The sequence below is a fragment of the Gallus gallus genome, chromosome 1 (genome assembly GCF_016699485.2).
Source record: "Gallus gallus isolate bGalGal1 chromosome 1, bGalGal1.mat.broiler.GRCg7b, whole genome shotgun sequence".
In the NCBI taxonomy this organism is placed as follows: Eukaryota; Metazoa; Chordata; class Aves; order Galliformes; family Phasianidae; genus Gallus; species Gallus gallus.
In genome coordinates this window covers 162,399,460-162,425,086 of record NC_052532.1, presented here as the reverse complement: position 1 = coordinate 162,425,086, position 25,627 = coordinate 162,399,460, and the positions used below count along the sequence as shown (strand labels likewise).

The following is a 25,627-nucleotide window of genomic DNA, read 5'->3' as shown; positions in this document are numbered from 1 at the left end:
GCTGTGCAGGATTATCTAACCTTTACATCAAACCTTTTTTGCTTCATAATTTATTGAAGCTCCTGCTTTTCTAAAAGTGAGCTTCTTTAATTAGTGTGTTCACAGAAATTACTAGAAACCAAATGCAACTTTACCATTCTGAAATTATTGCCTCTCTACTGGGAGAAGTAGTAGCTGAAGGCAAACTATTTCCGTTTATAGTGTTTTCTATTCAAGATATTGTTTGAATAGCCTAACATAACAAAATATGTAGTGTAGCTGGTTTTACTTCCACTGATTTATTCTGACTATGACAAAATATTAATCTCACCTGTTTCTGACAGCAATCAATACCCAATGATTCGAGAAAACAAGAATGAAATAGGATAAGTGTAGCACGATAAGTCAACTTATGTCGTGTTCAGCTTCTAACAATCTGCAGGTTACTGATTTTACCTCTGGACTAATGTGTTTAAGCTCCAGACATAGTATCTTTAGCTGACTATCTAAGTCTTAAATGAAATTCATTTACATTGCCAACCTCTACAACATCTTGAAAGTCAATGCTGCAGTTTAATTGTGTGCTGCATGAGTAAACATTTCTGTTAGTATGTTATAATCTCTGAAGTAGGATTTTATTCCTAATTATTTACAAGAAATAATGAACACCTTCCTAACTTTCCTGTTCCGTGGTATATAAATTTACAAGTATCTTTTTACTAATTCTTATTTAATTTTCCAGCTTCAGAGTCCTAATCTATTTAAACATCCTTCATGCTGAAATTATTGCTTTCTGTTGATCACTGCTGTCACCATTCTCTACCACATCAGTAGGTGTACAATATACTTTTGGAGATGGGGTGATGGAAGTACTCAAGATGTAAGACTATTACTGATTTTGACAGCAACTTATTTATGTTTCTGATTGCTTTCAACTACAGTTGTTCTCAAGAACTCATAACATTCTTCTGCTAGATGTATTACTTCATAGTCACTAAAATGCACTTGCCTTTCTGTTAGTATCTACCAGTATCTGATTTTTGGCATGAGTTTTTCAATTTTATTTTTTAACTAGATATTATTCCATAATAAATAGTCATTCTACTATTGCCTTGAGAAATCTGTTTCCTTGGAAAACTGTTAACCCATCTTGTTGAAAGATGCATGGATATTCAGTTATGCTCCACTGAATGTCTTCGAGTAATCTGTGTTCTGCAAGGAATGGTTTCTCCTTAAAAACAAAAAGAAACAAACAAACAAACAAAAAAACCCACAACGTCCCTCTCACATAATACTGTATCTTGCATATATGTGTATATATATATGCATATATATATACACACACCCATATATACATACATACACACATATATATATATATATATATGGGCTCTATCTATATACATATCTGATTGTTGTTTTTATTTAGTCTAAATAAGTTTTTCTTGGCACAGAAACCAGACTTACAGCTACACAGCTCAGTCCCTCCTTGCAGCCCTCTTAAAAAATATATATCTTTTCAGCTCCAATTTCTCTGGTGTCTAGCACTACCTTAGTTCATGTAAGAATATGTCATCCAAAGGGGACATACTTGAGTTTATTTTTAAATCTTTTCAAGCCTGGGGATTTATTGCTATTTAATTTATTATTTTATTTTAATAAAACTCCTACAAACTTCAGCTGAGATCATCCCTTCATTCAAAATATTGTACAGTTGGTTCAATCAAAGATCTCTCCAGAGACAACCCTTGCAAACAACTAATTTAACTTTTTGGTTATGGCTTATCTTTGTGACACACAATGATAATCTACATCTTCAGCAGTACTGCTGAAGTACTGCTTCTGAAATGCTTGAAAAGAACATTTCTTCATTTCCTGAGATGATCAATATCCTTCCTAAGAGCTCAGTAAATTGCTCTAATAGTCTTCATATATGGGGATGAAATTTTAACTCTGAGAAAAGTAATGGCATTTACTGACAAGGTCCACCCATTTACCTATCTGAATATCATATTTTAACTTCTTACACTCTTGCTTTACAACTGTGACCTATTCTGTCTCAAATACAATTTATAACCTTCTATCAAAGTATTCCACTAACTTTCTGCCATCAAGTTCCACAAATGCCTAATGTGTCAGTAACACTAAAGGAAATTAGGCATCCTATTTAATCATTTTTGGAATTTCAGATGTTTGACATTAGCACAGATTTATTTCTCAATTCACTGCTCTCTGCTCTCCTTCTTAAGTGAAACTTATATCTTCAGGCTATTCTTCACTCAATCCCAAATGATTTTTCTTAACTTCTTTTATATCTTTTTTATGAAGGAGATTTACAACTCTCCAAGTTCTCCTCTACACTACTGGCTTCTTCAAAGACAAAAACATTTCACACTACATAGACATCGTGCTAGTGAGTTTCAACAAATCTCTCAAAACCACGCTGAGTTGGAAAAGAAAGGCACTAACAACAGCAACAACAACAATAACAAAGAATAGCTTCACCAACAAAATAAACCACAATAGAAAAAATTAGTAGTAACTGAAAGGTTACAGATACTTCGGAGTCCAGAGAAGGCCTAAAGCCAGGTTATACATGGTTTGGTTGCAGCTAGTCTTCTGAAGAGGGAATTGGCCCTACTGCAGCAGTGATAAGAGCCACTTAGCTTTAGGGTCTCTTGCTGTCCTTTATTTAATAGTACTAGACTAATCAAAAACAATGAATAATTGCCTCCTGCGTCCTCCTGTCTTTATACATAGCAAAGTAGATTTCCAGTTAGATAATAACCTAACTATGCCTAGTAAGGGAATTTCAACTTTTCTATGTCTGCTCCTAGGATATTCTCCATGCCAAGCATATGGCTAACAGTCAGTACAGAGGTTTAAACTAGAGAGCGATTTCCTTGACTTTAATTAAATATCTTCCTGTCACATATGAGAGAGACAGGCAGTTCAGTTGGCTAGACGCTTGGAATAAATAGCGAGAAGGTAAATTTCATTTAAGCGATAAAAGAAATTTTTTGTTGTAATTGTTGCATATACAAAAATATCCTGAATTGTAATTCATACATTAGAGAACAAACACAGATTGATGCACATCTTCCTCTAATATATTCTTAGGAGAAAAATCACCCAGTAAGACACCCACCTACCTACACACTGAGTTAAACCTAACAGCATTTTCCCCCAATTCCATTCACTACAGATGACTCCATTAATAAGGCTGTTTGTGTACTTAGCTGTTATGAGAAAAGATTTTTTTTTTTTAGAAATATATGCTACAGACTGAAGCCAGATAAAGAAATTCAAAGTTTGAGTTATTGCAGTTAATCTATTTGTGTGTGTTTTTCTAAAGAATACTCCAAAGGATATAGACATTTTTGCTACAAACTTATCATGCTTATCTTCAGCAACTGGAAAAGTCTGCAAATCCTTCTCAAGCTGTTGGAGTTGCTTTTCCATATGCTTCAGGCTCTTCTCCAGGTTTTCTGCTGAGACTAAAACACAGTACATTACCTCTGTTAACACCTTAAACAAGAAACTTTGTAAAATTTGTAAGTTAAAATCTTATCCAACACAGCATGCTACATTTTCAATTCTGAAATAAAAGCAGTGACCAAATTACAACGCAAGATGAGGAAATTACAATGCTCAATTTCCCCCACTTATATAGTTGCCTTATTTTGATTAGAATATTGTTTGAATGTTGCATTTTGCTTTATTCTTATGACTAAGGTATAGCAAAGTCAGTTTTAAATAACCTGAGATATACATATACCGGTCTCTCTTTTGATTACCTATAGGCAGCTTTGAAGCAACTCCAAGAATCACAAAGCTTTCTTAAAAAACAATCTGTTAAGACAGAAAATACCAACATTTCTATGATAGATCATGAAGAGAATAAGACCTCCAAAACAAAGAGAACAGGTTATTGAACACTGATGCATGAAACCTAAGACCCAGCTTGAAAGCACAATGAACCCTGGTTTGAAAGCACAATGCCTGTTAAGAAACACAACAGCATTTGTAAGAGTCAACATGCCTTTCAAGCTGGAGAGAAGTGCAGACACTGAGATGAGGTAAAGTGATACAGGGGCTTCAGAGAAAGAAAAGAGCAGAGACGAAATCAGGGATCTACAACAGGATGCAGAAAAAATGCAAAATTTCTTACCAGAAAAAGAGGAATGCAACTTCAAATCATTTGAAGGAATGTGGGGAACGCTGATGATACAAAACAGAGAGGTGTCGCTGACATACCAGAAGGCTGTGCTTCCATTCAACGATACCTAGACAAACTGGAGAGTTGGGCAGATAGGGAACCTAATGTGGTTCAACAAGGGCAAGTGTAGAGTTCTACACCTGGGGAGGAATAACCACACGCATCAGTACAGTTATGGGGATGACTGCTCTGAAAGAGTTCAGCAGAGAAGGACCTTGCTGTCCTGGTACACAACAGGTTGACCATGAGCCAGCAGCGTGCCCTTGCGGCCAAGAAGGCCAATGGTATCCTGGGGTGCACTAAAAAGAGTGTTGCCATCAGGACAAAGGACATGATCCTCTTCCTCTACTCCACCCTGGTGAGACCACATCTGGGGTACTGCATCCAGTGCCGGGCTCCCCAGTTCAAGAATGACAGGGAACTACTGAAAAGTCCAGCAGAGGGCTACAAAGATGATTAGGGCCTGGAGCATCTCTCTTACAAGGAAAAGCAAGAGATCTTTAGCCTGTAGAAGAGAAGACTGTGAGGAGATCTTGACAATGCTTATAAATATCTAAGGGTGACAGAACAAGGACCAATGGGCACAAACTGTAACACAAGAAGTTACATAATAATATGAGACAGAACTTTATTGTGAGAGTGACATAGAACTGGAACAGACTGCCCAGTGAGGCTGTGGAGTCTCCTTTGGAAATATTCAAGACCTGTCTGTATGCTTTCCTGTGTAACCCACCATAGCAAACCTTCTTTAGCAGATGGGTTAGACATGATGTACTCCAGAAGTCCCTTTCAACCTCTACAGTTCTCTGATTCTGTGACACAATTTTTTTTTAAATCAACTATTCCATTCAAAATATACTGTTCCTATAAACGTAAAGTTACCTTTATCTACAAAATCCCTGGATAAAGTTTCTGGCCCTGTGATGTCAATAGGATCTGTAATGGATCCATGATTTCCTTCTGCATAGAGATACGTGACAGAAAATATGAGATGCACTCACTGAACACATCTTTTTCTCACAGAATTCTGACAAGAATCTCCAAATGACTGAATTAAAATGTTGCATAGCAACTACAATTCCATTCATAACAGAAAGGTTACCACAAGTATAAAATGATCAATGGTAACTGTGAAAATGTTAATGCAGCATAAAAAAAGTAATTTCTATACAATGACTGTTTCTAAAAAGTATAACGGGAGATAACTGTATGTTCATATTATAATTTATAACTCAATTCGGATTATAACCATAATTTTAAAAACCCTCTGTTTACTCAAAATCACAGTTTTCCAATTTTATGTCAGGCTTTGCATATTTTCACTGAGAAATTTGGCAAACTCTAATCATCACTAGTAGGTCATTTAGATTTAGCAGTTAAGAAACTGCTTTGTTAGAGAAGCAGTGTTAAAATTAGAAGTTGACAGTGGTTACTGAAGATGTGCTTGAAGTCTTCATAGGTTTCAGAATCAATATGGATTTTAATATAAAGTCATACCTCTGCTGCCTTAAGAAGCATTTGAGGGTAGGTGCACACAATTTTAAGAAAATTAAATATACATATGTATATATTTAGAAAGCTCTTAGGAAATACATAATATATACTTTGTGTTTAATATTAACTATCAAGTTCAGTATCACTCTTTACAACATAAGTTTGTCTTGTCTTAAATGTGCATAAAATTAAAATACTTACAAAATGTCAGAATGATCAGAACCAGAAGGTATACAATTTTAAAAAGAAAAAATGCAGATAGTAGCTGAGAAAGAGCTACTTGCTTTTTGCCAGATTAAAATGATAAATAAGAATCAGTGCGTAGAGCTGATTTGCAAGCCACATTAAAACTCAGTGACTAAGCATTGAAATTTTCAAATTCTTGCTTTCAGCAAAGCCCTTTTTAAAAAAATTCAGTTAATTCTGGGTTGTTTTTTTTTTTTTTTTTTTTTTTTGACCTTGAACAGTTATGTATTTGATCAAGAATCTTCGTATGTCTGTCCTGTTCTATAGTTGGTTGGGTTTTTTTTCTTCTCTGTAATTGTCTTAGGTTGTTCCCGAGTATGAAATTTCAGCATTCCTATCATTTCAGCAATACACACCTACTAGATATATTTTCCTTTAAGACTAGATTTCTGTAGACAGTCTCAACCAGCAATTAAATCACAATATATTGGTACTGTTTTGGAATTACTGTTTTAGTTACTTTCAATTTAGTGAAAACAGATGAAAAATCAAAACTGTGAATCTAAGCAGCTCTTCTAAAGATCACCTGAAATATCTATCAACATTTGCCCATGTTTCTCTAGAAAATACGGTATAAAGTCTAGAGTGTAATAGAATGGCAGAAGAAAAAAGCAGCAACTACCTTTCATTCCTAATCTTGAGGAGATTTAGATGTAAATCCAAGCCAAACTGAAGTGAATAACTCATAATTTTGAATTCAAGTGAAGGAATTGAGTTTTCAGTGCCAGTGAGCCCACAAAACCAAGATGTCTGTTGAAATACAATCTATACATGCCTGAAGTCATTTATACTGAGGTCATTTATACACTCTGATTTTCCTTATCCTTGCTTAAAAAAGACTCCTGATAATCCTTCTAGGCTGTACTTAGCTTTCCTCACTTCTCAGGGTTAAAGCAACTTTGTTCTTCCTCTCTTGGTTCAAATCTTTTAGCACCATGGTTATTCCAGAAGCCTCTGCAGCTGCATCTGTTTTAAAATCTCTCTACATAATACGTCAGGTGATGGCTTACCAGTCCTTTTAATGTTTGCATTAATATTAGTACTGCAAATACTTTATCTGGTTATCTTTAGATAAAAAAAATTCTTTCCCGAACAGAGTTCTTACTGCAGTATCAAGATGCATGATCTTGTACTTCATACTATCGATTTTCATTTCTTTTACTCTACACCCTCAGCACTATTCAGTGATGACAATCTAATCCCACTCTCCACTGACAATACTGGCTACGGTTTTGTCAGATACGTTAGTTGGTTCAATAGCACAAATTTATTTTGTTGCCATATTCCATTTAGGCAGCATTTTACACTTCCTTCACTTTTTATCCTAATGAACAATTTCCCATTCTGTATTATATCAAATGACTTCCTAAAGTCAACATAGATTTCATGTGTCAAAAAGAAAAAAAGAGAAATTAATATTCACAGCCAGCAGATTAGTCTGCCACCAGTAAATTCATTTTCATTTTGTGCCATTGTCATTAACCTCTATGTTTGATTATTTCTTCCTTTAAAACTTTCACATCATTTAGGCTAGATAAAAAGATGTGTAATTGCCCCAAATGATTCTTTTCTGCTCTGTATCCTAAATGTTCTGTAATCACACAACACTACTGTATCCACAGAAAAACTTGATAAAAATCATATTTATTGAACTTTTCGTTCCATATCTTGGTTACATCAAAATACAGAAATGGAAATCGGTACTTACAAGCACAAGGAATTCTGATTTTCTTTAAAAAGTCTCTACGGAGACCCTCTCCTCTCCCTCATTTCCAGATCATTATTCTTGCTTTAAACTAAAGCAATATTTCTTCTAGTTTTGTAGCTATACCTCTTTCAACTCTAATCTTAGAAATAATTCTCTAAAGTAATGCACTACTAGTTGTGTTCTCCCCCATTTATACTGATGTAAGACTTCAGCTACTTTTTGCAATATATACATGCTGCCCAACGTCTGTGACAGTTTTCCTGGATGGCTGCCATCTCTGTACCAAGAGAATCTTCGCCTTGCCTACAGGTATTTAGCTTTCTTTGTGCTATTCTGGCCACTACATTCTGAAGGAGAGAGAGTGACAATGACATCCTGATCTCTAGCCTCATGTAGAAAACTATACCCCACAAAAAAAGGTTCTGACAATATACCATTGCTTTTTCTGTTTGATCTTCATGAATACTGAATAGCGGACAAAGTCTACTGAATGATTCTCTAAAACTGTCCTCATATTATTGATATAATATTTAAACACACAACATCCTTGTTGAATGACAAAATACAGCCTCAAAAAAAGTAAAAGAAAACAATGAAATCCTCCACTGTCAGATGGTTTAGAGCCCTAACAGAAAAGTAGTATGTAATGCAAAGACAAAATGTTAGGAGGGTTCTGTAAACACTAGCAGAGGTCTGAGACATCCATTAACAATAAAATGTAGTTGGATATATTCAGTGTCACAGAAGACTGAAAATACAATATGTATGTCTTATGGTTCCCAAAATGACCTTTTCTCTTGTCTTCTACAGCCTCTTCCTGGGTTTCCTGCCTTTTCTTGTTTTAATAAGGCACTATATGCTACACTTGAATTTTTTTTCCCCCAAAGCTCTGACAATGCCATTGCCTCTCAAGCCCTAGGATGTTTTCTTCCATAGACAAAGCAGCCCCCAGCTGCAAACATGAAAGCAAAACCTCTCCAAGCAGGATTTAATTAATTTTCTCCTATTTTGAATTCAAATTTGAGCATGCTAATATAACTGTATACTTAAAGCTGTATAACTGTAAACAGTGAATGAGAATTTTTGTATCCAGCTTTCCATTAATAAGGTTACCATGATCACTAGGAATCGAGCTCAGACCTTAGAGCCCTACACTAACTACACAGGAGCCCTGGTCTGTTATTTTTAGAACACTCTGTGCAAAATGAAGGTTGGCTCCATGTCTCTTTTTATGATGTATAGTTCAAGCTCAGAACAAGAAAAAATGGGCAAAAGTTGAAAACAGACACCCTCAAATGATGAATAATTGGCCATCAGTGAATTCTTTGAAAGAAAGAAGCAGCTGCTAACCAAGGGGAAAAAATGACCAACCAACAAGATATGCCACCTGCCACAGCACAGGAAAATAATATCCCCGTGTTGCAGAGTACACGTGATAGAGTAAAAAGGAGAGAAAGAAGACAACAGCATCAGTTGTGGTTTCCCTGACTGAAGAGCTCTTGAGCCTCAAGACATTGGCCCTTAAGGACCAAAGTCCTGAAGTACTACTGTGCTGACTGCAGGGTAGTATATACTCACAGCTAATTTAGGACATGATTGTTAATAACTAACTGCTTTGAACATACAGCAATATTGATTTGCAATTATTAAGAATGAACCATTAGCATGAAAAGTTATTGAATATCAGTCTAGTAAAGTTTTAAAGTTTAAACCAGACCAACTTTATCATTCTAAACTATCACCACCATCTTTAGATATACAAGTAGAGTCACACAAACATACACATATGAATAAAAGCTCTTGCAACACTTCTCTACTATCATAACGCATCTTTCTCATCTTGAAGAGTCTACACATATTCATTATTTATTCAGCTTTTCTATTCCACTGTGCTGTATACCACTTTAATTTTCCTCTTGTAAACTGTATAGCTCATTTGATGTTTTTGTCTTCTGCAGACACCTATGTTTTTCCCAATAATATACAGAAATAACATCCCATTTGTCTTAATCTCACTACTGCTTAAAATTTTCACCCTCTTCCTGAAGATCCACCAAAAAGAAAATTCAAATAGCAGAACTGAAATTAGTAGCAGTCTTCCACTTAGTTAGCATAGTCAACATTCTTGAAAACTATCATTTAAGGCAGAAAAACATACCATATGTAAGTAAATAATATGGAAAATAAGCCTTGCATTTTAAAAAGAGAATTCTAAAAAAAAATTAAAAAGAAAAAGATAAGGTAGTTAACCCGTTAGTTAAAAACACTGTTCAAAGAACAGCTCTGAATAGACAACTATTCCACATCTGAGCTCTCTTAAGAACTTACAAATTTCCAACATGCAGAACAATGGAATCATCTGTTGATTTTTGTTACTGAATGAAGTAGCATATGGATCAAATCATGAAGTTTGTGCTGTTTTCTGAAAGCACAAAAAAGCCATCCAACAAACATTAATCCTGGCTACCTGAAAAGGCACCCTGTGAATGTTCTACATTAAACAAGACAGAGCAAAAATCCCAAACAATACGTAACAGAAAGAGCATTAGTCCATACTACTAAGAAATTTGCCATAAACTTTTAGAAAACCTGTAATAGAAAAAAACATTCTTCTTGACAAATGAGTTGTGGTTAGCATATACATTAATATTATTCTCTCACGCTGTCTTAATGTTTTTAGATGTTGGAGGTGATGTTCTGTTTTTTAAGAAATATATATTAAACTCTACCTAGTCTCTTTTTGCCAGAAGGGGATCAGGGAAAGACAAAAAGCAAATGCCAGACAAAAGCAGTGATTCACAGAATCACAGAATGGTTGTGGATGGAAGGGACCTCTAGGGTCCTTTTGGTCCAACTTCCCTTCTCAACCAGGGACACCCAGAGCCACTTGTCCAGGAAGCTTCTGAAGATCTCTAACAAGATCCCAACACCTCTGGGTAACCTGTGCCAGTGCTCCATCACCCAGACAACAAAGAGGTTCTTCCTGGTATTCTGAACCTCCTGTGCTCTGGCTTGTGCTAACTGCCTCTTGTCCTGACACAGGGAATCACTAAAAAAAGCCTGGTTCTGTCTTGGATCCTCCTTTCAAGTATTTATGGACATTGATGAGATGCGTGTTCTCTCCTCCAGGTTGAACAGTTTCCAGCTCTCTGAGCCCTTCCTCACAGAAGAGGTGCTCTAGGCCCTTCAGCACCTTCATGTTCCACTCTCCATTTGATGCTTTACCATATGCCCAGGCCTCCCTTTTACTGGGCAGAGGTGGACAGAACTGGACACAGTACTCCAGGTGTAGCCTGAGTATACAAAGCAATACCAATAGCTTCGCCATATCATTTCAGATGTGTACTACTTTTGGCTGGAGAATAAAATTCTTTTCATAGCAGCTCGTAAGATGATTGATGTGATTTGAATTTATGATGAAAACAGTTTGGTAGCACACCAATATTTTAGTTATGAGCAGCGCACACAGTCATGCCTCCTTTGTTTCTCACAGTACCCCACCAATGGGCTGGGAGTGCGCAGGAAGCTGAGATGGTACACAGCCAGGACAGCTGACTCAAACTGACCAAAGAGATATTCCATACAACGTGGAGTTGTGCTTAGCAATAAGAGTTGGAGAGAAAGAAGCACAAGGGAAAAGATATGGAGTTATGGCATTTATCTTCCCAAGTATTAGGTGTGGTGAGCCCTGCTTTCCTAAACATAGCCGAACATCTGCCTGAGAATGGGAATTAGAGAATGAGTTCCATGTTTTGCTTTACATAGCAAACTGTCTGTCTCAACCCATGAGTTTTCTCACTTTTACTCTCCATATTCTATTCCCCATCCCCATCTTCACTTGTGATGAGAGGGACTGGCTGCGTGATTGCTACCTAGCTGCCTAATGGTGTAAGCTACAAAACAAGAAATTACAGAAAAAAATACTATTAAAATACACTTCTGGTATAAAAAGCAATTGTGTGATAATGTTAAGTCTCAAAATAACTAGAAATGTATGTATTAACAAAAGTGTATGTACTACATGTATATCTATTAAAATAGATCAAGCAGTGAACACATCTTAAGTATCCTCCCTAAAAAATCTGATTTTTAGAAAAATTCTTCCTCTTCATTCAAATTCAATACTTGTGTGTTAATCAGCATTTTTTCAAGATTTTTTTTCCTTCCTCAGTGAACATTTGAGTAACATCTAACTAAACACTTACAATTCTTACCTGTCAAGTTAACAAATAGTTGTACTTGCAATTTAAAAACATATTACTTTTTTCTTCAAAATATATCAAAATTATGATTTAGTTCCTTGTTTAAAAAAAAGTGGGAAAAAAGTCAAATTAATTATCTGTAAAAACAATGAATAAAGTCTCAAAAATGAGAAAATGGATAAGTTAATTGTAGAGGAAAGAATACCCGCAGTTTTGTATTGCTATTATTATGTGAAAGGAATACCCCTATGTAAATTAGAGTCAAGCAAGTAAAACAGCAGCCTGGGTAGATGCAATATAAATCTTCAGAATACCATAAAATAATAAATTAGTAAAGTGTACTAAATTACAAAAATATTTCTTGTCTGAAATACTAATAGAAAAGCAAGTCATTATGGTTAAAAGAAGAGGCAGCTTTAATTATATGAATCTTCAGAAACTGTCATATCAGTACGCTCATTAGCTACAATGAAAGTTGCTCCTGCTGATCTAAGAGTACTTAAAAAACAGGATTTGTTATACTTCAAAGCAAAAAGGTATCTTTAATTCATGTACTGTAATGGGGATTTAAGCCTACTTCTCGTATTACAAAAGTAGAAACGAAAACTTTAGTATGTAATGGGGAAAAAAAAACAATAAATTAAATACCCTGAAGTAAATTATAATTGCATAGGTAACCTGTCTCTTGCTGCTTGCCTGGGAAAGATATATTTTAAAAAATTAAAATACATTTTTTCTAAAGGAATAATTAATTTACATATTTTAAGTGTTTTATCATTTATAAAGTACCATAACCTAGATCTTGCTTGTGAATGGAGAAAGTCTCATGGGTGAAATGGCAACTGGTGACTGTCTTGGCCACAGTGACCATGACCATGACCGTGACCAAGTGGTCAAATTTAAAAGCTTTGGTGATAGAAGGAAAATTTACATCCAAACCCCAGCCCTGGATATGAGGAGAGCAGATTTCAGGCTGCTCAGGGAACTAGTAAATAAGGTCCCCTGGGAAACTTTTGAAAGTATTGGGGTTTGTTGTTGCTGGTCACTTTTTAAGTACCACCTCCTGAGAGCACAGAAACAGGCAATTCCAAAATATCACAAGTCAAGCATGTGGGACAGAGGCCAGGCTGGCTGAACAGGGATCTTCTAGAGTTTAGGTGGAAAAGGCGTATGGCAACTGGAAGCATGGTCAGGCAACATGGGAAGACTACAGTGATGCTGTTCACCTTTGAGGGGAAAAATTCATGCAGCCAATACTCAGAGTTGACACCGGCCAATACTGTGGAGGACATTAAAAATATTTTTTTAAAATACATTAACAACAAAAGGAGGGCCAGAGAGAATGTTGCTTTGTTAGTTGAAGAGAACAGTCATCTTACAAAGCAGAGGCATTTAATGTCATCTTTGCTTATGTCTTCAACACTGATGATGACTGAGTTGGAGGACTGTGACTGCGGTAATGATCAATTCCAAGCCAATCCTGGCCTTGTGTGAGATTTTCTGCTCCACCTGCATACATATAATTCCACAGGATCAAAGGAGATTCATCCCAAAGTATTCAGAGAGTTGGCTGATGTCATTGCAAGACCTCTCTCAATAATTTCTCAGTGGTCTTGGGAATCTGGAGAGGTTCCAATTGACTGGAAGCTGGCAAACATTGTTCCAATTTTCAAGAGCAAGAAAGAAGACCCTAGTAATCACAGGCCTGTCAGTCTCACTTCAGTGCCTGGTAAAATTATGGAGAAAATTATGCTGGGAGTTATTGAAAAACACCTGAAGGACAATGTAGTCATTGGTCACAGCCAACACAGGTTCATGAGGGGAAAGTTCCTTTTGAACTAACTTAATTTCCTTTTATTACAAGGTCATCTCTCCTTGTGCACAAAAAAGAAATAAAACACTTCCTTAGACATTCACTGTACAAAAGTTTGTGCATATTAAGTCAACTTTCTTCATAAAAACATACTTCTACAGAAGTACTGAAAGGATTTTAAAATACATGAGCTGTGGTCTTTAGAATCTGCTTGATTTTCTGAAATTCCAGTGCAGAAGGAGTCTTCAAGATAGAACAGAATATTACAGGTAACGAAACCAGTACATATAAATGCTAATTTGCCAAAAGCATCCTAAGTTTTTGTGTTTTTCAAACAGTTTAAGTGCAACACAAAATAATACACTGAATTAAATTCAGTGTATAAACTTGACAACACGATCACTGTTTTTCATCCAACAACATTCTGAGTGAGATCAAAAATTCATCTAATCAATACTGAATACCTAAAAAAGAATAGAAAACCTGGACTAATTGGTGATTTTACTGACTGCACAGTATTCTATAATGGTCAGTATTCTATTTCTCATAAGCTTTAGATAAGACAAACAGCAGCTTATGTAAGATGATCACTTACACTTAAATAATGGCTTTTATAAGTTAAATTTTAGTTATTCTGGATGATATACTAAATTCAAGTACAATAAAGCCAATATAGTATAATTAATGAAAAATCAGTTGCCAGTTAACAGAGAGTTCTGTGAAAATAATGCATAAAATACTAAATACATTCAAAGAAGAAATTCCTTATACTATCAGTACAAAAAGTTAGATGAGGGGGTTGGAGCATCTGACAGACATTTAAACATAGCTGAACTTCTAAGTGGTTATAATACACTAGCCACAATTGGAAACACCAAGAACTGTGATAACAGAAACCAAACTCAATGCAGCTGACCACTATCTCAAGATCTCTCTATCAGGAACAGTTTTTTGCAAAGCTATCATCTCTTTCTTGGAGACTGAATGAGGCTTAAGAGTGATTCTGAATAAAGCAATACAGATAAACAGTGATATTCTCCAAAGTGACATAAACTAGAAAATGATTAACTGAGACAGCCCATCCAATCTTCTTCCTGCAAGAGTATGACAGTGCTGAGGTGGCATCAATTTCAAACTCCGTGCTTAGTCAATTTAAATTATTTAAGCTGTGTCATAATATGCAGAAGAAACTCTTAATTAAGAACTTAGAAGTAAAAAATACACTGCTGCTGTTTATACTGAGATTTACCACATTCTACACTTCGTTATGAAGCAGTAAAAAGAGAAATTTATTTTTCTAGACTTTCAAGACCATTGTTGTATGAGGAACATACAGGCAAGGAAGACAAAATTGTTCAAATCCATGTTTAGAAAAAAAGATGGAATGATGGCATGATAGTCTTTCTGCATTTCTGAACAAAAAGACACTCAGTAATTGTGGATCCATAGAATGTCTTGGGTTGGAATGGACATCAAAGATCATCTAGTTCCAACACCAATGCTTTGGGCAAAGTTGCCAACCACAAGATCAGACTGAAAGACGAAAGTAATTTAAGATCTTTTAACAGAAAAGAAGAAGAAATTCTAGAAGAAATCTCTTTTGGAAACTGAATCTGAAGGATATGTTAGAAGTGCAATGGGAAATCCTGTAGTTAACAAGGACAGAATGATATACTGTGTTCAAGAACACTTGCAGGAGCAAAAATTACTGATCAATGATTTAGACGAATACTGTGCATTCAAAAAATAATATTAGTATAAAACAAGCATTATCTCACAGAAAAAAAAAAAAAAGTATCGCAATGCACTCAGAATTAGTTATACAAACCTTTACTAGCTTTATCCAAATGCTGAAAATCCTCAACAAAATTCAGGACATCTTGATAGTTTTCTTCACACACTTCTACAAGAAAATGGAGTAGTGTTGTTTTTTGATCTGCTGACTTCGTGTCTTTCAGCTAGGTGGAAAAAGAAAAGTGTTAAAACACTGAGGATAATAGTGCCTCTGATCATTTTGGTAATTAATATATATCACTAGTTGTGAATAAGAAAAAAAAATAAGAACAAGCTGTTGAACTGGAATAGTTCTTAGAGAAAACCTGAAGTAATGAACCAGTATTTCCACCCTTGATAAAAATAAAAATTAAATATTTTTTCTATGAAATATTTGAGTTAATTCCTAGGAAACAGTGTATGTTTCTCTTTTAAAATGTACTTATATAAGCAACGTATCAATGTCTGTGAAACCATGATCAGATTTATGGTAGCGTAAACAAACAATTCAGAGCTAAATCTGCAAAATTTATCAATAAATGATGAAAATATCCTCTACATGGGATGATTCCTTACCTGTGATGCTACCTCTGGTTTAACATCATGCAAGAAGTGTAAGCTACAATCTCAATCTGCACAAGTTCTAGTTCAGTTCACAGACCTGAATGTTCAAAAAGGTAGACTTCCAAAATCATTAAGCATAAAATTTTCTGTCTGAATCATTTGTACATACAAAATGATTTCAAGCCTGATCAGTTTAGAACTTGTATCTATGTATATAAAAACACTAACAACTGACAATAAGCAAGTATTCAGTTATACATTTCTGTTGTAGCCATCTGATTGGTTTGATATGAAATTCAGAAAATCAGATAAATGTATACTGTTTGCTTTTCCCATACTGTCAAATTGAAACAAAGAATTCTGAATGGTGCTTAACAATCAAGTTGGCATTTCATACCCTTCTGTTAAAAGTCATCAATTATTTTCTAAGATCAGGATGATACAAACTTAATAAATCTGATGAGCCATGTGCCTCCATTATTTCATTTTTTTTCCTTTATACAAGCATGTTAATAATAACGTGAGCCAGAATTTTCAAAATAAACAGAAAATGAAACTCATATATATCTAAACAAAAAAAAAAATGGTCACTACTGCATGCAGTGTAATAAAATAAGTAAAGTCTACTGTATTGGGATTCTCATTGATAAATACCTCAACTGTTGGAACATCACACAATTTCTACAATGACACACTGCTTAAAATATATGTAATTAGAAAAAGTTAGTTTTAAAAATAAACTAGGGTTAAAAACATGCATTTGTGTTTAATATATCAGTATTTAATAAATTACTACTAGCGAACCAACATCATATCTCTCTTCTCAGTATATACAGCAGACCTATTTACATTTCAATTCTTCATGATGCAGGAAGAAGTCAAGATATGAATTTATCTTCTGCAAAGTGGAAAATTCATTGAGCTTCTCATGCACAGTCAAAAAAGAGAAGAACAGCAACCTTACTGTGAAACCTTACTGAAAAGTGCTGAGCAGAACACCCAGCAGTCTGCAATTGGTAGCGTCATAGTTTTTCAGTCAAGAAGCAGTGGTTTGGGTGGGATCATCTTTCAATTTAACACTCATTTTTTGTAACAATTGAATCAGTTTATTATTCTCAGAACAGAAAGGATTATGTATTAACTAAGACAGAACATATTGCTCAGAAAAAATACAAAAAATTACACATACATACTTTGCCCTCTGTGTTTCAAGACACAGTTTCATAAGCAATGAAGGCTTGGTACTCATGTAGTTACTATATAGCTTCCCAATACTACCCAACTACCACTAAGATGGCATTATCACATTCAAGAAAAGAAGTTTTTAGCCAGCATGGTCTGGCATTTACAAACAATCAGTATAAAGCAATGCCAAATCAAATATGTATGAAAACTTTGCCATTTGAACTTTATTTTTTATTTGTAGATTTGTTAAGTAAATGAAATATATCAATATAATATCCAACTATGTATAATTAAAGAAGTCCTGGAAGATGCAAAACAGTATCACTACTTCTAATCATATGATGTGACATAATATCAAAATTACACCATAGTAGGTATTTTGATCACAAGGAGAGAATGACCTTTTTCTGTAATGACTGATAGCTTTGTATCTAATTCACTAATAGTCTACTAGTAGCGATCAGCATTTTTCTTGAGCAGATTAGATGTCTACTGACACCCATTCCAACCTGAATTATTCCACAATTCTAAGAAACCCAATTCCTAACAAGTTAACTACATAGGTTGCTCTAAAAATAATGCCTCCTATTTATGCTCATGAAAAATACAACAGATACAAAGAGCACAATAATCCTAATTGATAGAGTAAATTCTCAGCTACAAAACATTATTTGTCTACATAGCCACTACCATTAGCTATATATTTTTACCAGCGATGAACAAAAGACTGCATACCATATTTGCAGAATAAATATGAAAAGAACGATCTTGGAAAAATAATTTAAGATGTAGAAGATAAAAATAGAGTTTAAACTGCTCTACACAGGAGAAACTGACTTTAGTTCGTGGCTTACCATACAGTGCTCTGGTATTAAATGCACTGAACAAGCAAGTTAGTTAGATTTGCAAGCTTACAGGTTATCTAGCTTTACAGGAGGCTACACTACACTGTTGGAGGGAAAAAAAAAAAAAAGAAAATATGTTGATTATTGAGAACCCAGAGCTGAGTTCCAATCTTTTGGCTTAATTGAGATGCACTGAGTGAAGAGGAATTGTCTTGGTCCACATACAGTATATAAAAATTTTATATATGTGTACATACACATGATATGAGGAGGCTCCAAAAGTAACACCTCCTACGTTATGTTGGCCCATAACATCGAAAGTGGATGTTGGTGGCATGGCAATAGAGGTCAAACTTTTCCGACAATATTCCCTTACATTTTATTGGCATACACTGGCAGTAGATGGCAGTAGAGAGATGGTCTGACAAAATGGCAGCTGACATAGAAGCGCATATAAAGCAAAGGTGTGTCATTGACCTCCATCTGGAAAAAAAATGGCACCCACTGATATTCATTGATGCTTGCTGAATGTTTATGGAGACCAAACAGTGGGTGTTAGCACAGTGAAGTGGTGGGTGGTGAGTTTCAGCAGTGGCAACTGTAACACGAAAGACAAGCCACGTTCTGGACAGCCATGTAAAGCTGTGACATCACAGATTGAAATGCCTATTTGTGTGAAATGGCTAATGGTGGTGATGTGGAAAAAAACAATAGCACCAAATAAGAGATAGCCATCTGGACTTAGAATTGATTTTAAGTTAACACTCAGGAAAGAATAGATGTCTTCTTGCACTACATTGTCACTCTTTCAACTTTTACATAAGGAAAATTAGAAGCAGCAGGAAACTAATGAAACTGAGCAACAATAAAAGGAAAAACAGATAAGGAAAAATGTTATAAGAGAGAAAACATAACAGATTAAAATCTGACAGTCTTAGAAGTGTTCAGACATGTAAATCTACAGTGCAACCAGGATCACATTGATATGGTCTTTCCATAGCCTTTGTTTGTTTTGTTTTTTATTATAATTTCCTCAATATGAAATATTCTGAAAGTTTAAATGCAAGCCAGTCACAAGATGACTGTACTTAGATAAGCTCTGTATTCTTCAAACCATCATCTAATGTTTAGGATTAAGAAGAAAAAATAAATACAAATAATTAACTGCAAGGAAAACAATCAAAATAAGGCAATTAAGAAGTGCAATAAAAACAAATAATGAAGTGAATGCAATACTCAACATGGACATTTCAAAACTCACTTTACAGAGAGAGCTGAGATTATATCCAAAGGTCTGTGCATTCCGAGAACCAGCATTCATGTAGTTTCCCATTAACAGTACTAGTTCCAGAAGCTTGCTGAAGCTTTTACTCTTTTTTATCTCTTCACAAGCAGCACTGACAGCCATGATGTCAGGTTTGATGTTGTTCACCTGCTCCTCAAACTGAAGCTTAAAAAGAATAGCACTGAGCCGTGGCTGTAGTCTCTTCACGTTGCTCATCTGATTGAAAAGAAAATAGGAGATTTCCCTTAAAATTCATGCTACACTGTACAAATGCATACAATCTGAAATGATTTATTGGTGTGACAGGCTTGAAGAAGCAATATATCTGCTATAACTGATAGCAAATGAACGAATGAATGAGAGACACTTGGGTAAGCAACTGAAATCCCATCTTGTGGTTAATGTGAACTGCCCCCATCCTTTCCCAATAACTAGTATGTGTAAGCAATAAATGATAAAGTGTCATCATATATCATATCTGTCAACTCATATACCAAGTCCTATAAAACTAATCCAAGTTTATGACCCAGTAGTTGCAAAGTAATAAAAGTAGTTCACAAATTATGTATAACTGAGGATGTACCAAACAAGGCAAATCACATTTTCTGGTGCAAATATTTAAAAACTGATTTCAATAAAAGCTTAATCTAAACTTGTAGAAAAACAACAGTTCTGAAAAATCCCAGCTATGAAACACTTAATAAAATATGCATTATTATATGCCAGTATTCATACCCTACTATAGTCCTAGATTTTATACAGTTAAATTAGGTAAAGCAGAACACTCCTAGGAAAAGAGTAGCTTCTTTAGATCATATGCAAAAGACTTATTTCCTCTACACTTTACTAGTCAGGGATTTTCAACAGAAGTTTCAGTCTTCCTATATGACTTCGGTCCCTGAATTCCCACCCTAGAGATACTATACACATTTTTTCCTGTATCCAAACAAGATTTTGAATTTTATTACTACTTTAAATCAAAGAACATGGAATGTATTCAATAAATTAAATCTCCCTAGCTTCCAGTGTACTTCACATACCTTTTATCCTCACCAGGCACTATATATACTTTGATTTTTCCCTCTTTCACAAAAGAAATCATGTTTTGTCTCCTTGCTCTTCAGTTCTGAATGCATGGAAGAAACACTAGTGTCAAGTGCCTCCATGAGTGTCTTCCCTCATTCTTTCCTATCCCTGCTTTCCCACCAATACAACAAATTCTTTAAGACTTTCTTCCTGATAGTTATGTTCTCCTTTCTAAAGGCAAAGTTGAAGCCAATAATGCCTTAACAATACCTGAAATCCTAAACGAGTAGATTATGTACAGGTTTTTTTGTTGATGCTGTTGTTGACTGTTATTCAGTCTAGACACAGAGAGGCTTTTTTGTTTGCTTGTGGGATGGAAGATACACAGATGCACAGATTTACTGACAACTTGCTCAAAATGGAATGGAGACACAGCTTCTCAGAGTTTAGTTAGAACTCTTTTTTTTTGAATTAGGACTCATTTTCCTACAGAGGAAACATCCAAGACCGAGAAGTTCTGAGATTAATTCTATTTTTAGCAGGCGTAACAGCTATCAAAAAACTATTTTCATTAAAAGGTACATATGGAGCAGATATCACCAGACTGGAAAGATTTCCTCATGGGAAACCAAGTCAGAGTTGAACATAGGAAAGGTCTTCTATAAAACCTCTATTTCAGGCAGACGACAAAAATAAATACATTTATACCAGAAGTCAAGTGTAGAAGTAATTGAGGAATTTCAGCTAGAATAACATAATATCAAATCAAATGAAGAAAAGTTTCTAAAAGTCAAAGGGATAGACCTCTCTTCCAGATGGAAAAATCTGATCAATTAGTTCTAAAAGTACTTCATACCTCCTAATGTTATTACTTTTAGAGTTTCAATATACAAGCCATGAAGATATGGATAGGTGATTGTAGTGTAGATGGAAAAATCTGAAAATCATGACAGCAGGCATAGTATTTTCTACAAGGTTGAACCACCATACTTACTCCAATTTAAAAGTGAAATTTGACACTGTAATGTTTTAAGCAATACACAGTGATAACAGACCACAACAGCAGATGATTAGGATGTGTTTGTTGTGACAGGCATGACATATTTAGAAAAAAAAAAAAAAAAAAAGAAGCCCAGATCTCTAGCACATTCTTATTTAGTATGATCTTCTCTAATGATACAACAAGTCATCCAAGTTAATTTCCTAGATAGGAAGATATGTTTCTATGATGAAAACAGCAGTGGTAAGGAAAAAGCATTCTGCTGCAATCTTGTGTAGTCTTGTCAATAGTCAATTAAAAAATTATTTATTTATATGGTTACTTAGTGCATTTGGAAACACAGGTAATGTGTGGCAAAAAGAGTTTGACCTGAAATATCACATATGCGGATGCTGTTAAAAGACAGCTTGCACATATTGGAATAAGTTCCCCACTTATACAAAATGGTGACAGGGAAAGCAAGTCCCAAAGGACATGTAGCTCCATTGAGCTGTAAAGTCTGAAGCTGGAATACATGAAATATCTGCACAGTCAGTTCAAGCTACAGAGATCTAAGATACTGACTAGACTCAAGATTCTTTTAGCATAGCTGCCCTGTTAGCCAGTCACATGGATACATCACTATGATACTTTTCACCTAATGTAGGTGAAAACTTCCCAAAAAAACCTTGAGGTTGTTCAGCATCTTTCAGAATTTTATTTTATTTTTTTATTTCAAATGCAATCTATATTTCATAGTCAAGCCAAAATGTCTAAGCTCAGAAATTATTTCACAGTAAAAGACACCATCTTTTCATACCATCTTCCTTGGAACCTAAATTCCAGACAAACATTAAGGGCTCTTACAGAAAAACTGTTCTGTTCTTAAGAAACTGCCATTCCGAGTATGAATACTTTCAAATTGTCATAGCATATTCCATAAGGTTGCTGCAATATGGGTGCACTGGAATTGCTAGGTCACAGCCTGAACCAATGGTTGAGCACCAGGTGAGAAGGCATGGCTAACCAAGGGAGCTCAGATGCAAGCAAGGCACCTGAGTGACTGGAAGGGGTGGAACCTAGCTCACCCTCATTTAAGGGTTTGCAGACAAGAAAGCAACATCCCTCTGGATAGAGATCACACTCTACTTGAGCTGGTGCTGGTTGTTAGAAGGGGCAAGCCAATTTTCCTTCTTTATTACATGCTATTGCTTCTTAGTGCCTGTATCCTGCTTGAAGGCACTGTCATTGCTTTCTTTTGCCATACAATGTGTAAAAGAAAATCCAATCTGCCAACACACGATAGTTTTCAGTTACACTGACTCGTAATGGGAAACAAACATCTGATAAAGCTTAAGTGAAAATAATATGGCACCAATTTTTGTCAGTAACATGTGAAGTGAAATGAATTTTCACTTTGTGCATCATATCAGATTCAAGACAAGCTCTTGAGACACTTAGAGGAATCTGCACTGTGAACCTCTGATCAGTTAGAGGCAAAAGATGAGGACTATTCAAGACAGATAACCTCAGTGATCTCAAGTTACAGAGAGATCCGCCAAGAAGAAAACTGAGAAGAGCCTATGCCCTTGCCAAAAGAAACAACCACCACTTCCAGACATCTGAAATAACATCATAACTTCATAAGACAATTTATTTTTTTTTTTAGTTATCTTTACATTTTGCTAGCTGCACAAGAGGCATTTAAAATAGTTTTGACAGAATAGAATAGAAGAATGACACCTATTGGTATCAAATATTTCATAAAAACATTCATCTGTTATGCAGAGTCATCATCTTTCAGTGACATACAGGAAGTAACATAATCCAATCCATACAAGTCTCACTCTTGGAAGTTGCAACCTCTCAGATTAGTGAAGATCACGACAACCACTTCCAGAAGATGTTTCTGGAGCTTGGTTCTCCATGCTGTGCAGATTCAGGGTTTAAAAGATACCAACACTGTAAGAGTTAAGGATGTTCTCCCTTTAGAGTCAAATTATTTAAGTGGTTTAATTTGACATAAATATATTTTAACTGTCACAGGTGGTATATAGTGCTAAGTCAATCTTTGACAACATTCTTGGGAAGGCTCACATTGCTGAAGGAGAACACTGGAAAGAAAAAGCAGCATACACATGTGAAGAAAGACAACAGAAGAAGGTAAAGATTACAGAAGAAATTCTACAGATGGAAATTAACACAATTAAAATATCTCACAGTGCTGATAGACTTTGCCACTGTAGGATTTTAAACAATCTGAAATGGCTATGATCAAGCATTAAGTATTAGGAACGCCTCCTAAATATACTAAGATATTTTCTAGACAGCAGTGAAAACATTAATACATTCTGAGTTATCCTCAATGTGAACATACAGGTGAAATCATCAGCTGAATATGGAATTGATCATTTTAAGTGTTTGCTGAATTATTTAAGACAAACTAGCCCTCATCAGGTCTCACTCTAATCTTCAATTTACTCTAGTGAAATCTTCTTTTTTGGCATGAAATGATTAAAAACACATCTATCAATGAGCAAGCTGTGAAGCCACATGAGAATAGCTTGCCAAATTCTATTCAGGTTAGCTATCAGTGTAACTCACAAGGACTAGACATTAATTATTTCTGAAAGAATATTTCAAAATTCACCCATTTTATCTCTGACTAAGTAAAAGTGATCAAGCAAAAGACTTTCTTTTTCTCATTCCTACACTATATGTGAAAATATTTTCAAAAATCTCAAGTTTTAAGAACAGAAATAAAGTAGGAGCTGTCACACATAGTGCATCAAACACTACCCTTGTACATGCTACTGCCTGCAGCCAAGGTCAAATGTTCACTAAAAGCATCCTGACAAGTATTAGCATTTTTTTTTTTACATCAACATTGTTTATAAAGAATGTAAAAAAATATGGTTTTGAAATAGAATTGCATTTATGAATTTAAAATCATATTAATAAATCTAATACGTACAGGACTAATTTCTGTCACTAAGGATTAGATGCACTGAGGAGTTCACATGTCTACTACTGGCTTCAGTTCCCTCCACTCTGCATAACCAGATCAGAACTACTACTTGGAACAGTTTCTTGTGCAACGAGTTGTTAACATAAGCTGGCCTCAAGCCTGAGCATTATTGCATTGGCAAGAGTGTGGGGAAAAGTGGATGTGTGCTGATAGAGCTGACAAGGGACAGAACTTTCTCAGCTGGAGCAAAAAGAAAGCTTACCCTGTCATAAAAACATGTAATTTCTTTAGAGATTCATTTATTTTCTGAGTAGTTTGGTACTCATTTATATAAACTATGTGCCAAAACAACTTGGGTAGGGTGAGAGCAAAGATATGAAGCCACCTGACATGGGACCAGACATAGCTGTATTCCTCTACAGTTCCAAAAGCACCCTGAGATGTCAAGCCCAAGAGATGCAGCAATGTCTGCTAGACACTCAAGTTTAGAACGGCTGGAACCAATGTGCTTGTATCCAGCTTCTCTGTTATGTATTGCTCTGTCTTTCTTGTAATGAAAAAGGGAAGATGTATTTTGTAACCATTACGACTTGTCTTAAAAAAAAACAATCTGCCTCTGTCTTATTCTGAATCTTCAATTATCAAATTCTGGTTCATGAATTGTCCTGTCTCCTGAACTGTCAAGTAATTGTTAGGGAATTCTGCACAGACTAAAAGGATACCTATTCTATGCCTAGAATTATTGTTTCTTGTAGCAAATTAGCACTACAGACAACTAAGTTTCAATATCCAATATCATTCTTTGGTGATGTTTAGTTGATTGATAATAAAGCCTTAAAACGTAATTCATTATCCCCACAACTGTTAAAATAGTTGGGTGAAAGCTGGTTCAGAAAGTTGTTTTCAGAACACTGAATAATATTCAAAGCCAGTATAAAAACTAGTAAGAACTGAACTGGGATGGTTTTGGTTACTATTATTGCCTGAATGATTTCAGTAGAAAAAAAAGGAAAGACCACCAAGGACATGAAGGACTTCATATTCAAAACAACACACAGATCAATAAAAGGAATAAAGGAATTAATGACCTCATAGAAGACTGTAAAAGCTATATGGATTTCCTGCATCATCACCAGCAATAAGCTATTTTAATAAACCATTATTTAGCTTTCTCTCAAACAAAAATTTATTGAGAAAAAAAGCAAATCCTTCCAACATTTACCTTAAGAATTTTCAGCATAAAATTACAATGCAGATGAACTTGGCAAATATTTGTTACCAGCTCCTCAGCATTTATCCTCTTAAACAAACAAACAAACAAAGTCAACCACCTCACACGTT

General features: G+C 35.1%; 1 protein-coding gene across 3 annotated transcripts in view; it reads right to left on the bottom strand.

Annotated features, from left to right (window-relative positions):
- DIAPH3 (diaphanous related formin 3) overlaps nucleotides 1-25,627 on the bottom strand; it is a 237,529-nt gene that overhangs the window by 90,446 nt on the left and 121,456 nt on the right. For all 3 annotated transcript variants that reach the window (XM_015276853.4, XM_025146783.3, XM_040653578.2), the window contains 3 exons: nucleotides 19,290-19,529; nucleotides 15,490-15,619; nucleotides 3,352-3,476 (listed from right to left, as the gene is read on the bottom strand). In XM_015276853.4, the coding sequence (XP_015132339.1) occupies nucleotides 3,352-3,476; nucleotides 15,490-15,619; nucleotides 19,290-19,529 (495 nt within the window). The remainder of the gene's footprint in view (nucleotides 1-3,351; nucleotides 3,477-15,489; nucleotides 15,620-19,289; nucleotides 19,530-25,627) is intronic.